At 29.8% G+C, this 22,179-nt stretch overlaps 1 protein-coding gene across 1 annotated transcript in view; it reads right to left on the bottom strand.

The window, feature by feature from the left end:
- c12.2 (von Willebrand factor A domain-containing protein c12.2) overlaps positions 1 to 22,179 on the bottom strand; it is a 60,982-nt gene that overhangs the window by 18,191 nt on the left and 20,612 nt on the right. The window contains exons 6-8 of the mRNA XM_014428177.3: positions 2,057 to 2,215; positions 1,344 to 1,562; positions 1,065 to 1,271 (exon numbers count right to left, since the gene is read on the bottom strand). Of these exons, the coding sequence (XP_014283663.1) occupies positions 1,065 to 1,271; positions 1,344 to 1,562; positions 2,057 to 2,215 (585 nt within the window). The remainder of the gene's footprint in view (positions 1 to 1,064; positions 1,272 to 1,343; positions 1,563 to 2,056; positions 2,216 to 22,179) is intronic.

Below are 22,179 nucleotides of genomic sequence, written 5' to 3'. Positions count from 1 at the left end.
TTATATTTGTAATCTATTTGTTATCACTATTGCAAGGATAACCTTGTTTAAAAAAATGGTAATAGAATGGTTTTGATTCCCCTTATTTATTAACTTATTTTAAAAAAGTTACTGTAATATGATTATTTTTATTATACCTATAATTATACTGATAAGGAGAACAGTTTAATTGTGAAATGTGAAGATACATTTATATTAAGGTAATTGTTTTAAAATAAAAAATTGTGATTAATTAATTGAATTGTATGCATATTATGAATTGTGTTAATTTGTATTATAGATTACCTGATAATGGGGCCTGAAATGTTGTTAATGATTCATTAAAATAAAGAACTTTAATAAAGAAGAGATTTATTCATGACAACTAATTATATAAAAGATATATTAAAATCGTATTTTGGGACCATAGGTATTTGGCTACGGCTTATCATGATTGATAAAGGAGTTAGGGAAGGTATCCTAAGGTATGCATTTTCCTTCTGGTGTGAAAACACCTCACAGAGGCAACGAAATAGGCTAGCATCGACCTAGAGGTGGGCTCTGCCTTGCATCACCTGAGCATACTGGTCAACTCCACATGAAGTTGTGTAGGCTTTATTGGGGCATAACACTCAATCTCCTGCTTGAGAAGAAGTGACCAAGTGTATTTTTAAGAGAGAAAGCTAAATAGGATTTCCAGAAAATCTTCTGATGTGGATTAATGAAAAACCCAACAAATGGAAGCAGGTTAACTGGTAGGATAATTGACATCGAGAGGGAGCACCCTTATAAAGTACATCACCAGCACTTTTTTTTGAGGAATGACATTCAAGGAAGGTGAACTACTGGGAAAACTGATGGAAGATAGAAGTAACTCTCTGCTGGGGAGATAAGAAGTGATGTATTAATATGAAACAAATTATGTATATTGTTTAGTTGCAGTAGTGTGTTGTTACGCAATCATGCATAACATCACACTACTGCAAATGACTGTATTGTCTATATTGTCTGTATGGTAGGATGGAATCTAAATAAATATATATATTTGAAAGTTAAAACTAAAATTTAAAAAAATGATAAGGCACCTGGTAAAGGACTATTGGCTCAATTATGTACCCAAGAGCGGAGGCAAACCTGGAAACTGCCAGGGACTTTCCACAACCTCTCGGTCCAATGATACACAAGTCACTCACAGAATGACTCTGGATCATTTCTGCAAGCAGATCTTCGTGATAATAAGTATTGACAAAGTTATCAATCTCATGTTTCATTTCATTCGGTCCGCAGGGAACCTGGAAAAAAAAAAACTTCCTTAAATGCCGTTTTGAAAGTAGGAAATAAGAGCTTATGGATATAAAAAATACCTCTACAGTAGTTTCGGAATTATTGAATAAGAAAGTAACTGCAGCAGTATGCGGAGAAGTTCTATGAACAGAAGTCAGATGTGTTCCTGTACTAAGTGAACCGACACTAAAAGTTTCCAAGATATTCTCAACACTTGTGATTCCTTCCTTTTTCAACATGCTTTCAACTGGGTAAAGTCTCTTTAAGACACTTCTTACAGACAACCATGGAAAATTTTCCTGAAAATAATATTAAAAGTGAACACACAGGCATCTTTTAGTCCAATTACATTGAAAATGATGAAGCAGTAACAATATATTTTATTATTAAAAAGTACAATACCTTATAGCTTATTAAGGTTATTATTATACCCCTCAGACATTTACCCATTTATTCAGTGTTGATTAATATTTTATAGTTCCGCTCATTTCTAAGCTCTACAACCTTGCATCCATATCTTATTCACCGCAATGCTATAACCTGAGGGAAGGGATACAGAAAGGTAGAAGGTATACAGAGGTCAGAAAGATGGGGTCTTTCTTCCTTTGAGTGGATTGAGGATTTGAATTACAAGAGACTGTAGATATAGGAAGAATTTGGAGAATTGATGTTTTGATATAGGTACATATACAAAAAAATATTGTCTACAGTTTAAGGAAAAAAAGGCACGTTAAGTCGCCATTACTTGCTTACACAATATACACAAATAAATATAAAAGTATTGTAAACTCACCATGATTTTCACTCCAGATTCTAAACTGCCAAGAGGAAAGTCAGGTAATCCGAGATTGGCAGCTTCAGGAGAGAGTAAGGAGTAGGCACAGGACAAAATATTCCTTATCTTTTTTTCATCGACATCCTTACTTTCAGAAGTGAGGTACCTCACCATGTCCTGAAAGATTTTTATAAAATATTACAAGATAAATGTTATATATCTATTGTGATAAAATAATAGAAATGTTAACAACATCCATAAATTATACATTTAACATTTATTTAAACGTTAAGGCAAAAAAATCTTTTATGTTAGACAAATCATAAACTCATAATTTTAAAAATTAAAAGATAATTACATCATTCAATACTGTTCAGATCCAATAGTGTCAAATGTCTCTCATTAGATACATTAATTTTAAGTTAAAACATTTTTATCTAGTCAAAGTTTTGTTTTTTATAAAAAAAAATGAAAAAAAAAAATGTGGTAGTTATCAAATGAAATGTCAGTTTCAGAGCTGTCATAAATAAAATCATGGAGAACCCCATAACAATTACACTGAAAGAAATCGGCAATAACAGAACTTTTAATCTACAATTAAACCATAAAATATTTGTTTCAATGATTTGCAGGCTTTACTATCTACTAATCCAATACTTATTTTCAATCATATTGTGTGCAGGAATGTAAAGGTTTGATTTTTACAAATGAATTAACTTAGAGATTGTTTATTAATTAGTCAAAAAAGTAGATTTTTATTCCTTTTATACTTCAAACATCAGTATTTTATACTGAAAATGTAGTATATATATATATATGTATATAGGAGTAACATAATAGTTATATAATATAGTAATATAGGAGTAAACGATGAAGGAGTTTTGAGGTCCTCTACACCCAAATAGCCATGTTTCATAGTCTATCGTAGGAATTTGAAATTATTTAATGTAGATGGGTATATGCCTAGGGTGTGACAACAACTTTTTTGTTAAAATTGACAAATTAGAAGTGCCACTTTATAGAATCAATTTTTCACTTTTTTTCAAAAACAACTGAAACAATTTTGATGAAAGTCAGTATATCAATGTAAGACTTGGTGATCTTTAATATCAGATATATTTTATTCTCATTGAAATAGTCTGACAGGACTTAAATACCTAATTTTCAAAATTGCTCCTTGAAAAATGGATAAATATAAACTATGAAAGAATTTAATATTTAACTATAGCATGGGCGTGCCCAGAGGGGGGCAGCTGTCCCCCCTAGGAGTGAAAAAATTATTAATTTAATAAAAAGTATTTTTTCAAGCAAATACTAATTGTAATAACTAATAAAGAACTGCGACAATTATATATTCTTAAAATTTTGGTTTCATTCTCCTTTTCTGTGCTGAAATGTCACAACCTGATTGACTACGGCCCCCCCCCAGTTTTTATTCTGGGTACGCCCTTGTTAGGGAGATAGGAAGAAAAATATTTTTGTAGGAAGATAGAAGTGAATAATGATATCAAAATAGTAAAAGAAAACTATTTATTGTTAACCAAAACTTTGCAGGGCTTCCTCAGGGCTGTTGGATTGAACAGGGCGAACGACGACCGATTTAATCGTTTGATTTTAAAAATTGAAATACTAATTTTATTGGTTTATCATTATCTCTAACATTTTTTGAAGAATTCGAGTTTAGTCCTAAGCTAGTGAGGTATGGTGTGAAATATGGATATTCTTGTAAGATATAGCTAATTGTCCAATTGTTACAATATTGGCACTTCAGAGGTATTTGTTTTGGGATAAGATAAGAGTGAGTGAGCCTCCTGTGACCTATTCTTAGCCTAGTTAGTGCGACCTCTTCTTTACACTTACGACTGAAGGGTACCCAAGAGCTTGATGTCCTTTCAAATAATATATAGTTTACTCCTTGGGCTTTCAGTTCACAAATCTTTTATTTCCATTTAAAATTGCTTTACCCCACCCAGGCATCGCGAGGGCTTCTCTTGCAGCTCGATCGGCCAGTTCATTCTCTGCGATTCCTACATGACTCGGAACCCATATGAATGAAACTGACATACCCAGATTTTGTAGAGTGTTTAGGTAGAAATGGATGCAGGAAATTTTCGAGTATAATCTGAACCTTTTAACTAGCTTAACGAATCTGTAATTATTGTTGTGGGTCAAGGACAAACAGAAGTTTGCGGAGTTTAATTTTGTAGGTTGAATCGTTTACGAAGGATGATTAGTCTGATTTTTATCCGTCTGTATAAATTATAAAGGATTCCAACATGTTTTGAAGATGAGGATAAAAGTAGGACAGAAATTTACATCCAGCTAAATCATAATGTCCGCTAAGATGGGATTCAGTTATAGAAGGGTTTCCGTTTAGAAAAGTTTCACTGTATTGCCAATGACATTTAAACAGATTTCGTCCTTGATTCCACTTCAAAAATAAACTACAAAAACATTACGCTAAGCACGGAAGAAAACAATTTAGAGAAAAATCTCTCCGAGCATGAACCGAAGCGGTTGTAATTAATCGTGAAGTTGGGTAGTGCTTGGCACTGGGGGTGTTAATGTACTCTAGAATTTCCTTCCCTAACTGGGATCGAACACGCTAGCTATCCTTTAGCACCTCGTCAAGTGTGTACTAATTGAAAGCTCAAGCGGAGGTCTCAATCAAACAATTGTTTCAAGAGTAGCATTTTCATGAAGTATTAAGTACGACTTAATGCTTGTTAAAAAAAAACAAAAAAAACAAAAAAAAAGAAAAAAAAACGCACAGGAAAACGAATAAACATAACCATTCCTCAAAATTAAATATTTATCTTTATTACCTATTAGATCTAATTTTTTTGTTACTAAAACTAAGAAGCCAAGAGGAGAAAAATGTTATTTCTTCCCAATTTTTGATTACTTTAATGAAAACTATGTATAATTACTAGTCAAAATTGACAAGTCCGCCAAGTATAGGTAGGGGGAATAAAAAATGGCGCCTGTTTCAAAACGCAAAACACTTTTTTCATTCAGAGCTTTATATCTTTAAAACTAACAACAACACTAGAAAACCTAAAAGAACATTATTTAAAGTAGATCGAATTTACTAGAATATGAGCTCTAATAGAGCTGTTAAAAAAGTAACATTTCATAACAAAAGTACTGAAAAATCAGTAGTTAGTGAATTTATTGTGAGAAATCAATATCTGAGGAACCACACGACGTACAGATGTCTATTAGCACTAAAATCAAAGCTAGTTTAATGAGCTATAAAATAGTTTATGATATTTATCTTCGTAGGAGTAGTAGTTTTCATGATATTTGCCAAAATAAATTTCTAATTTAAAAAAATCATATTCATATGCAAATATCATAAAACCCCCTACGTAGATAAACGTAATAAATTACATTATAGTACATTAAACTATCTTTAATTTGAGTGCTAGCAGACATCTGTACATCTTGAGATATAGTTGTAAAACAAATGTTTTGTCCGAACAACTAGAAATCTTGTTTATTTATTTTGTCAAATATAATGAAAACTAATTACGATGATAAACGTCATAAACTATTTTATAGCACATTAAACTAGCTTTAAATTGAGTGTTAATAGAAATCTGTACGTCTTATAGTTCCTGAGATGAATATTTCTCACAATAAATTCACTAACTGCTGAATTTTCAGTATATTCTTCATGAAATATTGCTTTTTAAAAAATTTGTATCTTGGGAACTATTCAAATTAAATAGTTCTATTAGGAATATTTTAGCGAATTTACTCTTCTTTAAATGATATTTTATTAGGTGATTGATAATTTCAAAGATATAGAAAGAACTCTGAAAGAAAAACTATTTATTTATTTTTTACTGTTTTGAAACAGCTGCTATTTTGTATTTCCCTAACTATACTTGACTAACTCGTCAATTTCGACTAGTAATTATAAAAGATAAAAATATAATATTGTTGAGATGAAAATTATAAAAAACAAATGTTAAAAAAAAAGAAAGAAAAGTTATTAAAAATCAGACATATTTATTTACATTGGCACTGTCAGATGTTTAAAAACTTTTTTTTTATCTTTTGTTTTGGATAATTCTTACCTTTACAATATTATATTTTATCTTCCAATAATATAATAATAAGTAGATAGTAGATCTACTTAATTTATTGTAATATATATTTACTAGTTTGTTTGTTATTTTATTCTTTTTCCAGAATTAAGATTATCTCGTTTTGTTTAATGGGAACAGGAGAAAAAATTTGAGACTAAAAAGTAACCTCTATAATAGCTAAATTCACAAAAATTTTTTTAACCCTTAACTGAATATCGCGGTACTGTAGAAGTGCTCAAAACCTTTGAAAGAAAAGAAAAAAAAATTAAATTGAGACTGAAATCAATCCCTACTTTTATGGAGACACTCCCTCTATCAACTTCGATAAAATGAAAAAGTGTATTATTTTAAGAAAAAAAAAAAGCTATGAACTCATCATTCAGTGCTTGGTACGGACACAATGGTCAAAGTTATGATGTGGTCATCAACTAAGCTCAACCATCTGTTTTCATCCCATAGATATTTTTTTTTTAATCACATGAAATGACAAACGAATGAAACTTTAGGGAAAAAAAATCAAGAAAAAAAAATTAAAAACGATTAAATAGATGACTAGGTGATATTATATCGTCATATACTCAGACTCTGTTCAAGGCTTTAACGAGAGATAAAACTAATTTATCTTTTAGAGAAATCGTAACGATGTCTGGCAACCTCCAAGGACGGAAAAGCATTACGAATGGACATAAAACAGATCGCAGAACAGAAAAAAAAAACAAAGAGAAAAAGTGAAAATGATAACGTCAGCAACTATATAAAATTTTTTTTTCCATATATTCATTTGTATTCCATATATACTGTAATAATAAAATAACATTTTTCATAAATCAAACTTATAGCCCGAACAATTATAAATCAATTTATTTTAGCAAATATCATAAAAAGTACTACTTCTACGAAGATTTATACAGGTCTTAAACTACTTTATAGTACTTAATTTATAATTTTAATATTTTCTTGAGACTGGTAAATTTTTATAAAATAAATAATTTAAATTCTATCCATTATAGTCTCAAAACATTTTATTTCTCTTCTAGTCTAAGTCCGACGTTTCGGCCAATCCGACCATCTTCAGGGACAATCTGCTTAATACAACTTTGAAATTATATAATTTAAAAAACTCTAAACTCCATGCAGGCTATTCTGCCCAGGTCAAAACGTCAATTTCTAATTAGACAATATTCACTTAAAACAAAATCAAAATCATTTATCACAGACACTATTCCTTAAAACTTTTAATTTAAATCTTTAATTAAAATTTAAGGAATAGTGTCTGTGATAAATGATTTTGATTCTGTTTTAAGTGAATATTGACTAATTAAAAATTGATGTTTTGACCTGGGCAGAATAGCCTGCATGGAGTTTAGAGTTTTTTAAATTATATAATTTCAAAGTTGTATTAGGTAGATTGTCCCTGAAAATGGCCGGATTGGCCGAAACGTCGGACTTATAAGAGAAATAAAAGGTTTTGAGACTATAATGGATAGAATTTAAATACTTTATAGTACGTTAAACTAGTTTTTATTTGAGTTCTAATAGACATCTATACGTCACATGGTTCCTGAGATATAGATTTCTCAAAATAAATTCGCTAAATACTAATCTTTCAGAACATATTTTTATAAAATGTTGTTTTTCAAAAAACAATATATCGAGAACTATTGGATGTTAATAGCTCTATTAGGTCTAATATTTCAGAAAATTTACTCTTCTTTAAATAATGTTCTTCTAGATTTTCTAGTGTTGTTGGTAGTTTTAAAGATGTAGAGCTCGGAATGAAAAAAAATTTTAAGGTTTTAAAACAGCCGCCATTTTTTATTCTCCTAACTATACTTGGCAGACTCGTCAATTTTGACTAGTAATTATATTTAGTTTTCATTAAAGTAATCAAAAAATAGTGTGAAATTATTGACTTTTTTCCATTGAGTTCTTGTACCAGATCAGCTCCAGACTGGACTCCATTGGGCTGAAGATGCTCCAGACTACTACAGTACAAAAATTTATTTCTTTAAAATTAAAAGTTTTGTACTAGAATTTATAAAATATCTCCTTGATTTTTGAGTAAACAAGCTCATGTGTATTGTGGAAACGCCTGTCGTTTCTTGATTATCTCCTAGGTATTGAACCTACACACACCTTGATATTTGAATGGCACTGTCTCATTTCCTCTGATTAATATCGATTGTTCCTTTTGTTGTCGATACCAGTTGTATGTGTGATGAAAGACAATGGATTCATGAAGGCATTGTCATACATTCATCTCTAATAATAATAATTACTTTTGGAATTGGATGTTTGATAGGAAAAGAGGTTACCTTTACTAAAATAAAAATATCTTGCGCGTTGCTAGAAGAAGTTCACACATTTTGGCTTACTTTAATAAAAATTATATATAGTTACTAGTCGAAATTTATGGTTCTGATAACCATAATTAGGGTGAATAGAAAATGGAGACTGTTCAAAGTGTTACAAAAAAATCAATTTTTGAGTTCTTTCAAGTAAAAAAAAAAATTATTGTACATGATTTTCTGTTAGAAACTGGTTCAATTTTTACCTATCATCTACATGGGAGTAAGTAAATGTCACTAAAAAGTAGACATTGAAGTATTTAAGGAGCATACCCACTGAAGTTTATGTTATTCGAGAAAAATCTTACCTTTTTGTTCATTTTTCATTCGGAGTTCCATATCCTGCCTAAAACTATTTGTAACTCTAAACAACTTCATTGGACATTTAAATTCATTGCATCATTTAAAGTAGAGTAAATTTTTTAGAATATGAGCTCCGATAAAGCTCTTTATTTACAATATTTCTCGAGATGAACATTTTTCAGATTACATTAAGTATAAGGACAAAGGAAGTATCAGGACGAACAGATGTCTGCCAGCACTCAAATTAAATCTGTTTTATAAAATAGGTTATGGCGTTTATCTCTGTAGGAGTTGTTTTTTTTTTTAATGATATCCCAGCATGAATATGAATTGTGAACAAAGAGATTTTGTCGAAATCAATTTATTTTAGCAACTTCGTGAAAACTACTAACCTTACGAAGATATGTATAATAAATTACTTTATAGCACATTAAACTAGCATTAATTTGAGTGCTGGCAGACATCTGTAACGTTAAGTACTTCCTGAGATTTTGTTGTTCATAAATCCAAAAATTCTGTCCGAACTGCAAGAAATCAACATTTTGTAAATTTATTTTGTCAACTATTATAAAAACTACATTTTACATTTATAGTACATTTAACTAGATTTAATTCGAATGCTAGCAGACATCTATAAATTTTATGGTTTCTGAGATAAAGATTTCCCGCAATAAATTCAGTAACTGCTGACTTTTCAGTGGATATTTCATGAAATGATGTTTTTCCAAAAAGGTCTCGGGAACCAATGAAATCTTCCTACGAGGATAAACGTTATAAAAAACTTTATAGTACATTAAACTAGCTTTAATTTTAGTGGTAATAGACATATGTAAGTCACATAGTTCCTAAGATATAGATTTCTCAAAATAAATTCACTAATTTCTGATTTTTCAGCGCATTTTTTTAAAATGTTAAAAAAAAAAAATTTTCATTAGGAGCTATAATAATAGAAAACCTAAGAGAACGTAATTTAAAGTGGAGTAAATTTACTAAAATATGTGCCCTAATAGAGCTATTTACGTCAAATAGTTCTCATGATATAGCTTTTTAAAAAGCAATATTTTATAAAACTTTATTAAGAAATCTATCTCAGAAACTATGTAACGTATAGATGTCTATCAAAGCTATTTTAATAAACTATAAAATAGTGTAAGAAGTTTATCTTCGTAGGAATAGTAGTTTTCATGATATTTGCTCAAATAAATTGATTTATTGACATCTCTACGTCTTATGGATCCTAAAATATATTATTTCATACGTCAAAATGTTTATCCGAACAGCTAGAAATCATTTTGTGAATTAATTTTGTCGAATATCATGAAAACTAGTTCCTACCAAGATATAAGTCATAAACTATTTTATAGTACATTAAACTAGCTTTAATTTTAGTTCTAATGGACTAATATACGTCACATAGTTCCTAAGATATAGATTTCTCAAAATAAATTCACTAACTACTAATCTTTCAGTACATTTTTATAAAATGTTGCTTTTTAAAAAGCTATATCTCGAGAACCATTGAACGTAAATAGCACTATTAGGGCTAATATTTCGGCAAATTTACTCTACTTTAGATAATGGTATCTTAGGCTTTAAAATTATATAAAATATTCCGAATGAAAAATTAATTTTTTTTTTTTATGTTTTTAAACAGCTGCAATTTTTTATCTTCATTAAAGTAATAAAAAATTTGGATATAATAACTGCTTTTTTTTCTTCCCTGCTCTTGTACTATATCAGGACAATAGAGATACGGATTCGATCTCAAGTAAGCCATTAAGTTATGATGTTTGTAAGTGACAAATTAAGTAAGATATTTTATAACGACACAATTATAATTATATAAGTAAGAACCTCCAAGAAGATAAAACTTCCCGCAACCTTCTCGAAGACGCTCTATTTCATCATCTGATAAAGGATATTATAGAGAGGGTTGCGTGAGAATCCATATTCCGTTCGTACTCCTCGCGTTTATCCAGTAATCTTCGGTACGCCACGATTTACTGAAGGCAACAGCAATAAAACTACATCCCCCTTTCCTTAGGATTTACCTCCTATGTAATGCAGAACATAATTTAACATGAATAATGCGGTCATGTGCTGTACATATATCTCACATAACCGTACATAGAAGGCATTGCAGACACATAAATTTCATCTTATTTTTTACTTAGGTTGGAAAATCATTACTTAACTTTTAGTAATTAATTTAAAGATAGTCCAGGTGGCGGTAAAAAAATATTCATAAAATAGCAAAAAAAAATCTATTTATTAGTAACTAACGTTTCGCCCCACTTCGTATCATCAGAGCTAAATAGGAACAAGATACAAAACATTGTATGATAAGAATATACATGGAATGCTGTATAAAAAAAAAAAAGATATAACTTTAATTAAACAAATTAAAATAAGAAAATTTGGCGCATTATTTTTCAATTTCGAATTCCCTCACCTCACACATCCTTTCCAAAAACTTAAAAGTTAGAATTTACAAAACTATTATCCTTCCCGGTTGTAGGACTTGTAGGACTATCCCTACAATGTCAATAAACTCTGAAACTATGGGTAGACCGAAGCGTAAATGGGAAGATTGCGCTGTCTGATTTGGGTTTGGAGGAGCGTCACTGGACAGATGTATGGAGGAACGATTAGTGGTATCGGCATCTAACCTTCGGCTTCGTTAAGTTTTTATTATTATTTATTTTTCCAAATATATTATAAATACAAGTTTGTACTGTAATTCTAATGTAATAAAGAGAAAGAAAAATATATAAATTTTTCTTTTCATTGTATGTTAATATTTTTTTGTTTCTATAGGCCATTAAATTCTCATTAATTGAGAATAATTATTTCTAAATAGATTTTTCAGTACAGTTAAATCGTTGAAACGTCAATTTTTTTTCTAAAATAATAAGTAAAACTTTTTTTTTATTAGTCCTTAATAATAAAAATAAAAGGATCATATACGGAGTTTGACAAATCAGGTGAAAAGTAGCTGATTTTAAAAATACAGAATTGGATTATTAAACTATTGGTTTGAGAACTTATCGTAATAATCAAATAATAAATAAAATATTAATAACAAAACAAAGAAGTTCACAGTATAATACGAGTAATAACCCTTCCGAACTAAAGGCAGGCTAAACACTCAAAATAAGATAATTAAGTTTTACAAATAATATAAAGTTATAATTTATTCACACCAGTCGTTGAAACATAGTTCGATTTCCACCCAACAAACCCAAAGGAAACAAAAATTAGTCTGAATATTATTATAATACATTTTTTTATTATTTTTCTTTTTTTGTGAAAACTTAACTTCATAATGAGGGGAACCTTAAACAAATTGAGAGCACTCTAAATTATTTTTTGAAAACATTTGGGTCATAAATAACACGATTTACTGAATCAATAATTCATTTAATAATTTAAAATTAACAAACATTAAATCGAAAAAAAATTAACAATTAAAAGAGGTAATTTTTCAGATTTTTCGGGAAATTCACAAAATAAAGTTCTTTGAAAAACATTTCATGAAATAAATACCGAAAAATAAGTATTTAGTGAATTTATTGTGGAAAATCTTTAATTCAGGAACCACGAAACGTACAGATGTCTGGTAGCACTCCAATTAAAGTTACTTTAATGAAATATAAAGTAGTTTATAACGTTCATCTTCGTAGGGGTAGTAACTTTTATGATATTTGCACATGAAATATTGTTTGAACAACAAGAAATCAATTTATTTTAGCCAATATCATGAAAACTACTACTCCAAGATAAAACGTCATAAACTACTTTATAGTACATTATACTAGCTTTAATTTGGGTGCTAATAGACATCTGTACGTCTCATAGTTCCTGAGATATAGATTTCCCACATTTAATTTTTCAATAAAATGTTAATTTTTTTTAAAAGTATTACGAGTATTATCAGTATTACGAAAATAGTTCTATTAGGGCTCATATTTTAGAAAATAAACTCTACTTTAAATGATTTTCTCTTAGGTTTTGTAGTGTTGTTGGTAGTTTTTTGAAGATATAGAGCTCCGAATGAAAAATATTTATATTTATTATTAGAAACAGCCGCCTTTTTTTTATTCCCCTTGACTATACTTGGCAGACTCATAAATTTTGAGTCCTATTATAAATAGTTTGCAATAAAGTAATAAAGAAACTGGTGTGAAATAAATGACTTTTTTTTACCATGGCTTAAAGAATGCACATTACGTTTCATGATTGAAAGCCTGAAATATTTAATATAAATTTTTTTTTTATTTAATATTTATTTATTGCTATTATATTATAATACATTCAGTAAATCTGATCTAAGTTAAATTGGAGTGTTACAGGCGTGAAGAGAAACTACCCATTGGTAGCTTTAATGACATTTTACATTAGCTGATCTCGTGGCCATCTTCTTTTCAGGCGCCTCGGAGGATTGTCAGGAATGGAAGAGGATGCAAGATTAGAAACTAATGGGTTTGAGTGGTTAGAGAGTTTATAATGGAAGGAGTGATATCTGGTTCGGGGTAGATCGGTTACATAGGGAACATTAAGGTAATATAAAATCTTAAAAGGAAAATTTAAGTATAATACGTTTGAATGCAGAATATTCGAAAGGAGTTAAAAATGGGAGCTCATAAAATATAGAATGTGGGTAATATTTTGAGGTAATAGCACTTAAGGTCAATTTGCAACGATAGCAATTCTAGGACTTAATATTCCAATGTCACGCTAAAAGCTTTTATTTATTTTTTTGTAATCCGATAACCTCAATGTAAAGTACAAGGTTATTCTATTTCCGACCTCAAATACTTCAATGTCATCCATTAGTTATAACTGAATTCTTAGAGATTCATTTTTAGTGATTACTAAATGTAGAAATTATTTATTAGGTACGTTAATAAAATGAAGGCAAATTGCAGAATTATTTAAAAATATGATAATTAAAACTATGTTAATGTTATAATTAACATGTATTGCGAAACGTGGCCTCTCACGCTAAGGGAAGAACGGCTCCTTAATTTTTGAAAATAAAGTATTACGTAAAATATTTAAAAAAAAAAAGAAAATATGAGTTAACCAGAGAATTTAGAAGGCTAGAAAACGATGAATTGAGGAAACTGCACTCGGTAAATATAATTCAGAATATTATATTGCGGCGAATAAGAAATGTAAGGTTGTAGGATCTCTAAAATGTAAATAAACTCAGAAACTGGATAAACCTAAGCGTAGATGGGAAGATCGCGTAAAGTCAGCGAAACGATTAGTGGTATCGGCATCGAACCTTTGAGTTCATTAAGCCTTTATTATTTATTTTTCTAAGTCGAAATTTTTTATAAAAATTTTTAACAATGAGATTAAGTTATATATTTATTCCATCAGATGTTTAAGTAGCCCAAAATCTCTTAGTCGAATTCTAAATACGTCGCTGGCCTCGAAGCAGATCGAACGTCAAAGTGATTTGGAAACTTGGCAAATCTAGTTGTCTAAATTTGCAAACGTCTATAAATTATTCTATTTGAGGCAGGTACTTCATATGGTTTATTATCAATGTTAATTTTTTTTTAAATTTTATTTAAACCTGATTCTGCATTAGAAAATTGCGTGCACAAACTAGGAAAGCTGAAGTGTCTTTACAATAGCAACGGAAATTCTTTTTTTAACCTTTAATTTGTTTCTGTCACTTTTGTATTCCTTCGGCAAACTTTTCTTCAGTCCTATTTCTACTTTTCTTCGTTCGCGTCACGGAAAGGAAATCACGCACCGTACTTATAGTTCTTCGAATACAAATTCTTTTATCTATTTTTTAAAAATAATATTTATGTATATTTTAAAAGCTCTATCAACAAAACCATTTTATAAAAATAATTACATCAGATAATTAAATTGAATTTTTACTCTGATTAATAATTTTATAATTAATAAATTGATATAGTGTTTTTATACTAGATGCTAAATCAAAACTGAAAATCTGAATTGAGGGCCTCAAAACAAGAATAAAATTCCTTATGAACGTTTGTCCGTATACCCTTAGTTTATATCACTATCCTATTTCAACTGAGTAATATACATAAAAAAATGGTTATTTTGAGAATTCCATGTAATCCAAGCAATAAGGGCTAAATTTATACAGTAAGAGACAGAATCTTATAAAACATGTGCCATAAAAAATATATTTCGAGATAGAGTTTTGAACTGTATAGATCTTACCATGTCTGCTAAAATTACAGGCATATCTCACAATGACCATTTTTTGAGATATTGCACAGTTAAACTGGGATAGTGATTTTCTCGTTTAAGAGATGTTCATTGTTATAAATTATTAATAATATCCTCTTTCTTAAATTTATAACAATGAATATCTTCAGGTGTATGACATGTAACAATCTCACAATAGATATCATAACACGAAAAAAAAAGGCAATCCGGACCCGCCCCACTAAGACCTCCCACGGGAGCGACGGTCTTAAATCACATTGGAAATATTTGCTTAAAACGCGAAGGAGAAAGTTTAATTCAGCAATACTTATAAAGCACCTGAAATGTGAAAACGGTATCTCCTAAACAAAGCATTTACGGCCAAACCATCATACAAAATTTTTTCTTGTTTTGAGATCCTTAATTCATAATTTCAGTTTGGACAGTTGAACATGCAACATCCTGTATAAAAATTAACTAGATTTTTTATGTGATCAATATTTTATCAGATAGATATTAATAAAGAGTACAAGAATAAAGGCATATATGTACATGATATTAATATTTAATAAACCAACTTTATCAAAATTTGACAAAATAAAACGATATTCATTATTATTTAATTGATTAGTCATATTAAGAAATTAAATCAGATCCTATAAAGGTACTTAATATCATTGTTGAGGTTAACACATACGCAAGACAGAAATTCGTCATTTCGCAATCACCAATAGCCAAATTACGTCATTTTTAAATTAAATAAAATTTTAATTCTAAATAAATTAAATTCTAATTTTTACAAAACCGAGATAATTCTAATAAATAACAGATTTCAGCTTCAATGGTGTTGCATAAAGGTAACGAAAAGATAAAAAAAAAAAAAAAAAAAGTAAAAGCGAATTGTTGCGTAGATTTATTTCAGTTGCATTATTGTTAATTTTATGGAATTTTAATTAAAATAAAATAAAATATATCTAAAATGGGCAACGAAAAATAAATATATGCAGACAATATATCTGATTGTAAGAGTAGTGATAACTTAGACTTTTGCAACATTCCCCTTCATAATTGAACATGTTTCGGACAATATCATTGGCTGAAGACATATTGATTAATTTTAAAATTAAAGATTCGAAAATAATTTACTTCACTTAGTAAAAAAGCGAATAACAACTCTTGTGTTTTCAGTAATTCATTTCAAATTTTTGATTGATTTAATTTTTGTTTTTTAAATATATATAATTAAAGACAAGTTTGCTTGATATAATTTTCCAAAATTTCTTTGAAAAATATATTATTTTTAACTAGTTACATTATTTTTATATAGGCCATATCATTTCTACAGTGTCTAAATACTGGGTCAACTTGAAATAGGGTTACATTCAAGTGCCATACTTCTATCCTGTCGTGTACACATGGTTGTAATGTATCACATGCAACACGCACATTCGTATTAGAAAAACAGATACATAAACACGCATTTTAATGTTGAGTGCGTATATTATATATATATATATGGTTAATATGTTGTTCACAATAATCTATCGTTATTGTAACGAAATAACTAACACAATGTAATAAAATAACTGCTACTTATAGATCCATTTTTTTTCAATTGACACTTTATAGGTTCAAAACACTATTAAATTAATAAAAATATATTTAAAAAATGATATAATTTTAGATAAAATCATCTATTTAAATGTTGGTGTATTTAGAGCCAAGTATTTTTAATTATTATAAAATTAATACTAATAACATGACGTTCAAATATATCAAAAAGTTGATAGACAATTTTATTTTGCAATTCTTGAATTAAACACAAATATATTTTGATCCTTGTTTCGTCTAAAAACCAAAGATATGGATGCAAGTTACACGTAGTATGCGCATATTAGCACAACATGTGGCAAATATTAAGGAAAAAATCCAGCGATCCGTGCGAGAAGAAACAGACGAGAGAGTAGAGATCCATTTTTTTTTCCTGGATTCAGAGAAAATAATTTATCTTCATCTCATCATACGCGCATAGACTTTAAGAAGTTGTTCTCCGACTAGGGATGGAAGAATAGAAGAGGAGAGGAGATGGTGAGAGAGAATATTATACTACGAGGGCCCAAGAGGAGAAAAATGCAGTTATTTCAACTCAATTTTTGATTACTTTAAGGAAAACTATGTATAATTACAAGTCAAAATTGATGATTCTGCCAAGTATAGGTAGGGGACATAAAAATTCATCTTTTTATACACTTAAATTTAATGTTTTTTTTTTTAAAACAAATGACAAATGTTGGGGATTAATTTCCCTATGACCACTACTATGGTGTAAACTGTATAGTTTCCGTCATGGCAGTACTTTAATACTAGATATAGGGTGAAATTACATGATACGGTAGTAAAGTTACTGTCATTAGAAACTAACAGTCATGACAGTACTGTCTCACAGTCCAGCTAGTTTCACGTTAAAGTTCGTAAACACGATGTATTACAGCAAGTATCTTAGCCACTGCCATGTGTTAACTGTATAACAGTTACATACACTATAATATACTGGTATATAGCTTCATGATAACATTTACTTTCGTGGCCGTACAGTAAAACTTCTTTTAATGAACTGCTGTTTAGAAACGTAAAAAAAAAAAAATAATGTTTCATTCGGAGCTTTATATTTTTAAAACTACCACACTAGAAAACCTAAGAGAAAATCATTTAAAGTAGAGTAAATTTTCTAAAATATGAGCCGTTGCGTTCAATAGCTTTTTAAAAAAGCGACATTTCATGTAATATTTACAAAAAAATCAGTAGTTACTGTATTTATTATGAGTAATCTTTATCTCAGGAACCATAAGACGTACTCCCAGCACTCAAATTAAAGCTACCTAATTGAACTATAAATTTGTTTATAATGTTTGTCTTCGTGGCAATAGTAATTTTTATGATATTTGCTTAAATAAATTGATTTATATTTGTTCGGACAAAATTTCTTAAGCAAAATAATTATTGATATGCGAATATCATAAAAACTACTAACTCTACGAAGATACTTTCGTAGCTTCATGAACTACTTTACAGTAAGTTAAATTACCTTTATATTGGGTGCTGGCAGATACATGTACGTCTTATGTTTTCCGAGATATATTTTTTCAAAAATCAAAACTTTTATCCGAACAACTAGAAATAAAGAGGTGTAGATAGTTGACCGTAGATTAATGATTGGAGAAGTTTGTCGGGGGTTCAGTTTTTTTAGACACTACTTGCATATCTTATATTATACATATCTTCTTACCTACATGATATTATATTTCATCTGTCACTGTTTTCAATTTACTACCATACAACTCCACGAATATCAATCAATTAAAATTTTGTACTATTCAATTATCAGATATCAATTTTTTATCATTTATGATTTAATTCAATATTTTGTATAATTCTAAATTTGTTTGTATACTATTTCTTTTCAATTTTATGTTACTCTAAATGTTGTTGTTATCTCTTTTGTTCTATAGCCCTGATGAAGACCTGAAACTCAGGTCGAAACGTCAGCATAAAATAAATAAATATGGTTTTGTTTATTTATGTTGTTCTTTGCTGACCGCACCCCCCCTCCCCCGACAAACTTCTCCAATAACTAGAAATAAACATTTTGTAAAATGTCATAAAACATTCAACTGCTACGAAGATGCCATACAATCTAACACAATCTCTATTACGAAGAAAATTATAAAACTGATTTATTAAGTAGTTTTTTATTCAAAGGTAATTTGTAATATTTTCTATTGTTATTTTTCTTTTTGGGTGATTAATTTGCCTTCCTACTTTAACCTTCTATTTTTATCAATTTTAAAATAAAACATTCCACGTTTCCAACTGCCCTCCATCTTTAGGTACTGATTCTAAAAATAGAACTAATTAGTTTCAAAAATTACTAAATTTCATCTCCTTTAAAATTAACTATTTCATTGTGGTTTTATTTTGCGTGGTTTCTTTTTCTTTTTTTTTTCATTAATATTCTTAATTAGTTATTTAATGGTCACTTTTTGTGTTATTCTAATCAAAATTATGTATTTTTTTCCAAAACTGTAACCTAAATAAACGTATTTAACGAAATATTAACAACTACCCAATACATTTATATATCATTTTACATTAGTTAGTAAGTCGTTAACATTATGTATTGCTCTTACTGCATAATTCATTAAGAAATGAGCCAAGCACCCCCTTGCTTTTAGGTATTAGCTAATGTTCACTTAGGTTCTTATTTTTTCAGTAAATACTGTTGATTTATTTTTTAGAAATTTATTTTATTAATTATTTCTTTAGATAATTAATATACATTAAATGTAATAAAACTTTGTAAATATCTTTAGAACTAGTACCTTATCCATATACAGTCCAAAACGCGGAAGTAATATTTTATTTAGATTAATTAGGTTTAAAGTTTATCAAAATAAAAGGCTGACGTAAGAGGACCAAGTTATCAAGAAAGGAAAAATAAATAAAACTGATCTTAATCGATTAGGATTAGGTGTATATAAAAATAACTGAAAAAATAAATTATTAGGTTATTAAAAGATTTAATAAAAATGCGTAAAGATTGTGCAACTATGCGATGTTAAGCAACTATACCTACCAGTAGGTAATATACATATAAAAAGGCATAGCTGTTACTAAATTCACAATATATAAAAATCTTTAGTTTTATAAGTTCAACACTGTAGTTGCCTATCTTGCGAAAATGAATCAACAAGTGCCTGGAAGGGGAGACTTTCATCCCTGCTCTCTTCTTCTGGAGGCGTCCTGGTGTCGGGCATGAAGATGTGAAGTTTGGGCCTTACCGATGGCACGGCGGGCGGTGCAGACGCTGGCGGAGGTCTTCTGTACTCCATCACCATCGGCGGCGAAAGAGGAGGAGAAAGAGGTTCTGGAGAAGGACTGCTAGGCACGATTGGGGAACATCTGGGACCCGGACCGGGTGTCTTCAGACTAAACTGGGCCCTGTTGCTCTTCAGGTCCAGCGAGTGCTGTCTGGGTGTTTCCCAGAGTGCGCCGCGGTACGGTGTAACAGCACGTCCGCGTAGCCACTTGCAGACTCGATCTGTGAACTCCGGGTCGACGTTTCTTGTGGGTTCGGACTTGGCGGAACTGCCTCGAGCCTTCTTCTTGGACAGTTCTTCCCTTGTGAGGATGGCATGGCGGATACCTTTGACCCAGACGGTCCGGACGAATAAAGGGCGTTCGGACGCCTCCCATCTGCAGATCATGGTGCTTCGAGTCAATAATATATCTTCACATAGCTCATGACAATGTGTAACTGATTCTCAACACACTATTTATTAAATAGCCGAATAATCACTCCATGGCCGAGTGCTGGATACACTGGAGACGATGCTACCTGAGTGAAGATGTGGGTTAGACTGGAGTAAGCAGGAGCAGTGCTAGTGGGGGACTGGCGGTCTGCTTTATTTCCGACAGACACGACATCCAATGACAGCTACCTCCACCAATCCAATTACACCTACCCAAATTAATGCTCCCCATATTCATCTCTACGTATCATTTTCAATAATATATTATACTATATTATTAATAAAATTCATATCAGGAATAAAAATTAAATATAATTAATAAAACATCTAAATATGTAAGCTGGGTTAAAAGGAAGGCTACGCAACAATTTTTAAATAAATCAAAAACTATTTTCCCTAGCCACTACAGAAAAATATATTCTACAGCTACAAATATGAATACACAGTTAAAACAATTTGGAACGACTGATGTTATGCGTGCCTCGTAAAATAATTTTTATTTTTATAATTATTCTAATAACTTTTGTTAGTATTTAAGAGTTTTTAAACGAATCTGACTTTCTTTTTCAGAAAAAAAAAATTTGTTTGACCAACTTCATAGGCAGATTATGTGTAACATCGAATAGAATATTTACTCGTGGACAATTAGTATATGGCTCTTTCAGGGTCCAGGAGAAAAGACGGGATAAAAAAATAAATACAATTCAGGAGAAAAAGTGGTAGAAAACGCTGTTTTTGAAGAGCCACTAAATTGAATTACAGATTAAAATGTTGGAATAGAGACTTGAAATTTTTTTTTCCCCTGCTTACATTATATTGAAAAAAACAAAACAATTTGAACTACAGAATACATGTAAATTATAGTTATACAATTCTAGCAACGAGTAATACAATTAAATGAATAGTTGTATAATTTGTAAAACCCCTCTAGTATATACATAAAATCATTTAATAAGAACCTGAATGGCACTTATTCGTATATTATAAACCTCAGATGTGATGTGATCATCACTCATGCTCAATCGCCAAGTTTTCTTCAAACCTACTGAACAATTTATTTACATTTGCGTAAACACCACTCATTATTTTACCTGAGTCATGATTTAAGCTGATAGCTTGGGGAAAGATGTGAGATAAGTAAATCACTTTAAAAAAAAACAATTAGAAGCAGCTGTGAATTTAAGAAGTCCACCTATCCCCCCCCCCCTTGGAAACACCCTCTTCTATCGTGATTCAAAATAGTGGTAACTTCAATGGTCCTAAATCATCAAAAATTTGTTTCTTTTCCAGTTACAACAGATGTGTAGTTCCATTTTCTTCAAATTTGGCGAGAATAAAACTTAATTATCAAACATCATTTAAAACGGATGGTAAAGGTATTTTGGTACAACCTGCTAAATACTCTAACGTGTTATTTGCTAAAGTAATGGTATCCATGTTCCTTCTGGTCAATTCTGTCAGTAAAATTTTATATTGTATTATGAGAAGAAATTACAGTAGATCAAGAATCGTCTGGCAGTGACGGCCCGATCGTGAATTGTAAAATGTCTGTTCTAATTATTATTATTATTATTATGGAACTATATAATATAATCTCTTTGTAATTAACTAGAATTTTTTTTTTTTAATAATTTATTTATTGATATTTACAACTGTATACAAATATACACATCAAGTAAATTTGCTGTAAGTATTATTATGACATGATAAAAACATGTGGAGAATCTATCCATTGATAGAACTCCAAAAACATTTCTAAAGGAGAAGATCTCGAGGCCATCTTCTTTTCAGATGTCTAGGAGGATTATTAGGTAGTGAAGGAGAAGCCAGGTTAGAAACGAGTTGGTTTAGGTGGTTGGGAAGTTTATTATGGAAGGATT

This window comes from Halyomorpha halys, unplaced genomic scaffold (genome assembly GCF_000696795.3).
Source record: "Halyomorpha halys isolate HHAL.00 unplaced genomic scaffold, Hhal_1.1 Scaffold698.1, whole genome shotgun sequence".
NCBI classification, from domain to species: domain Eukaryota; kingdom Metazoa; phylum Arthropoda; class Insecta; order Hemiptera; family Pentatomidae; genus Halyomorpha; species Halyomorpha halys.
The sequence above is the reverse complement of the archived record's forward strand: the minus strand, read 5'-3'. Positions and strand labels throughout refer to the sequence as shown.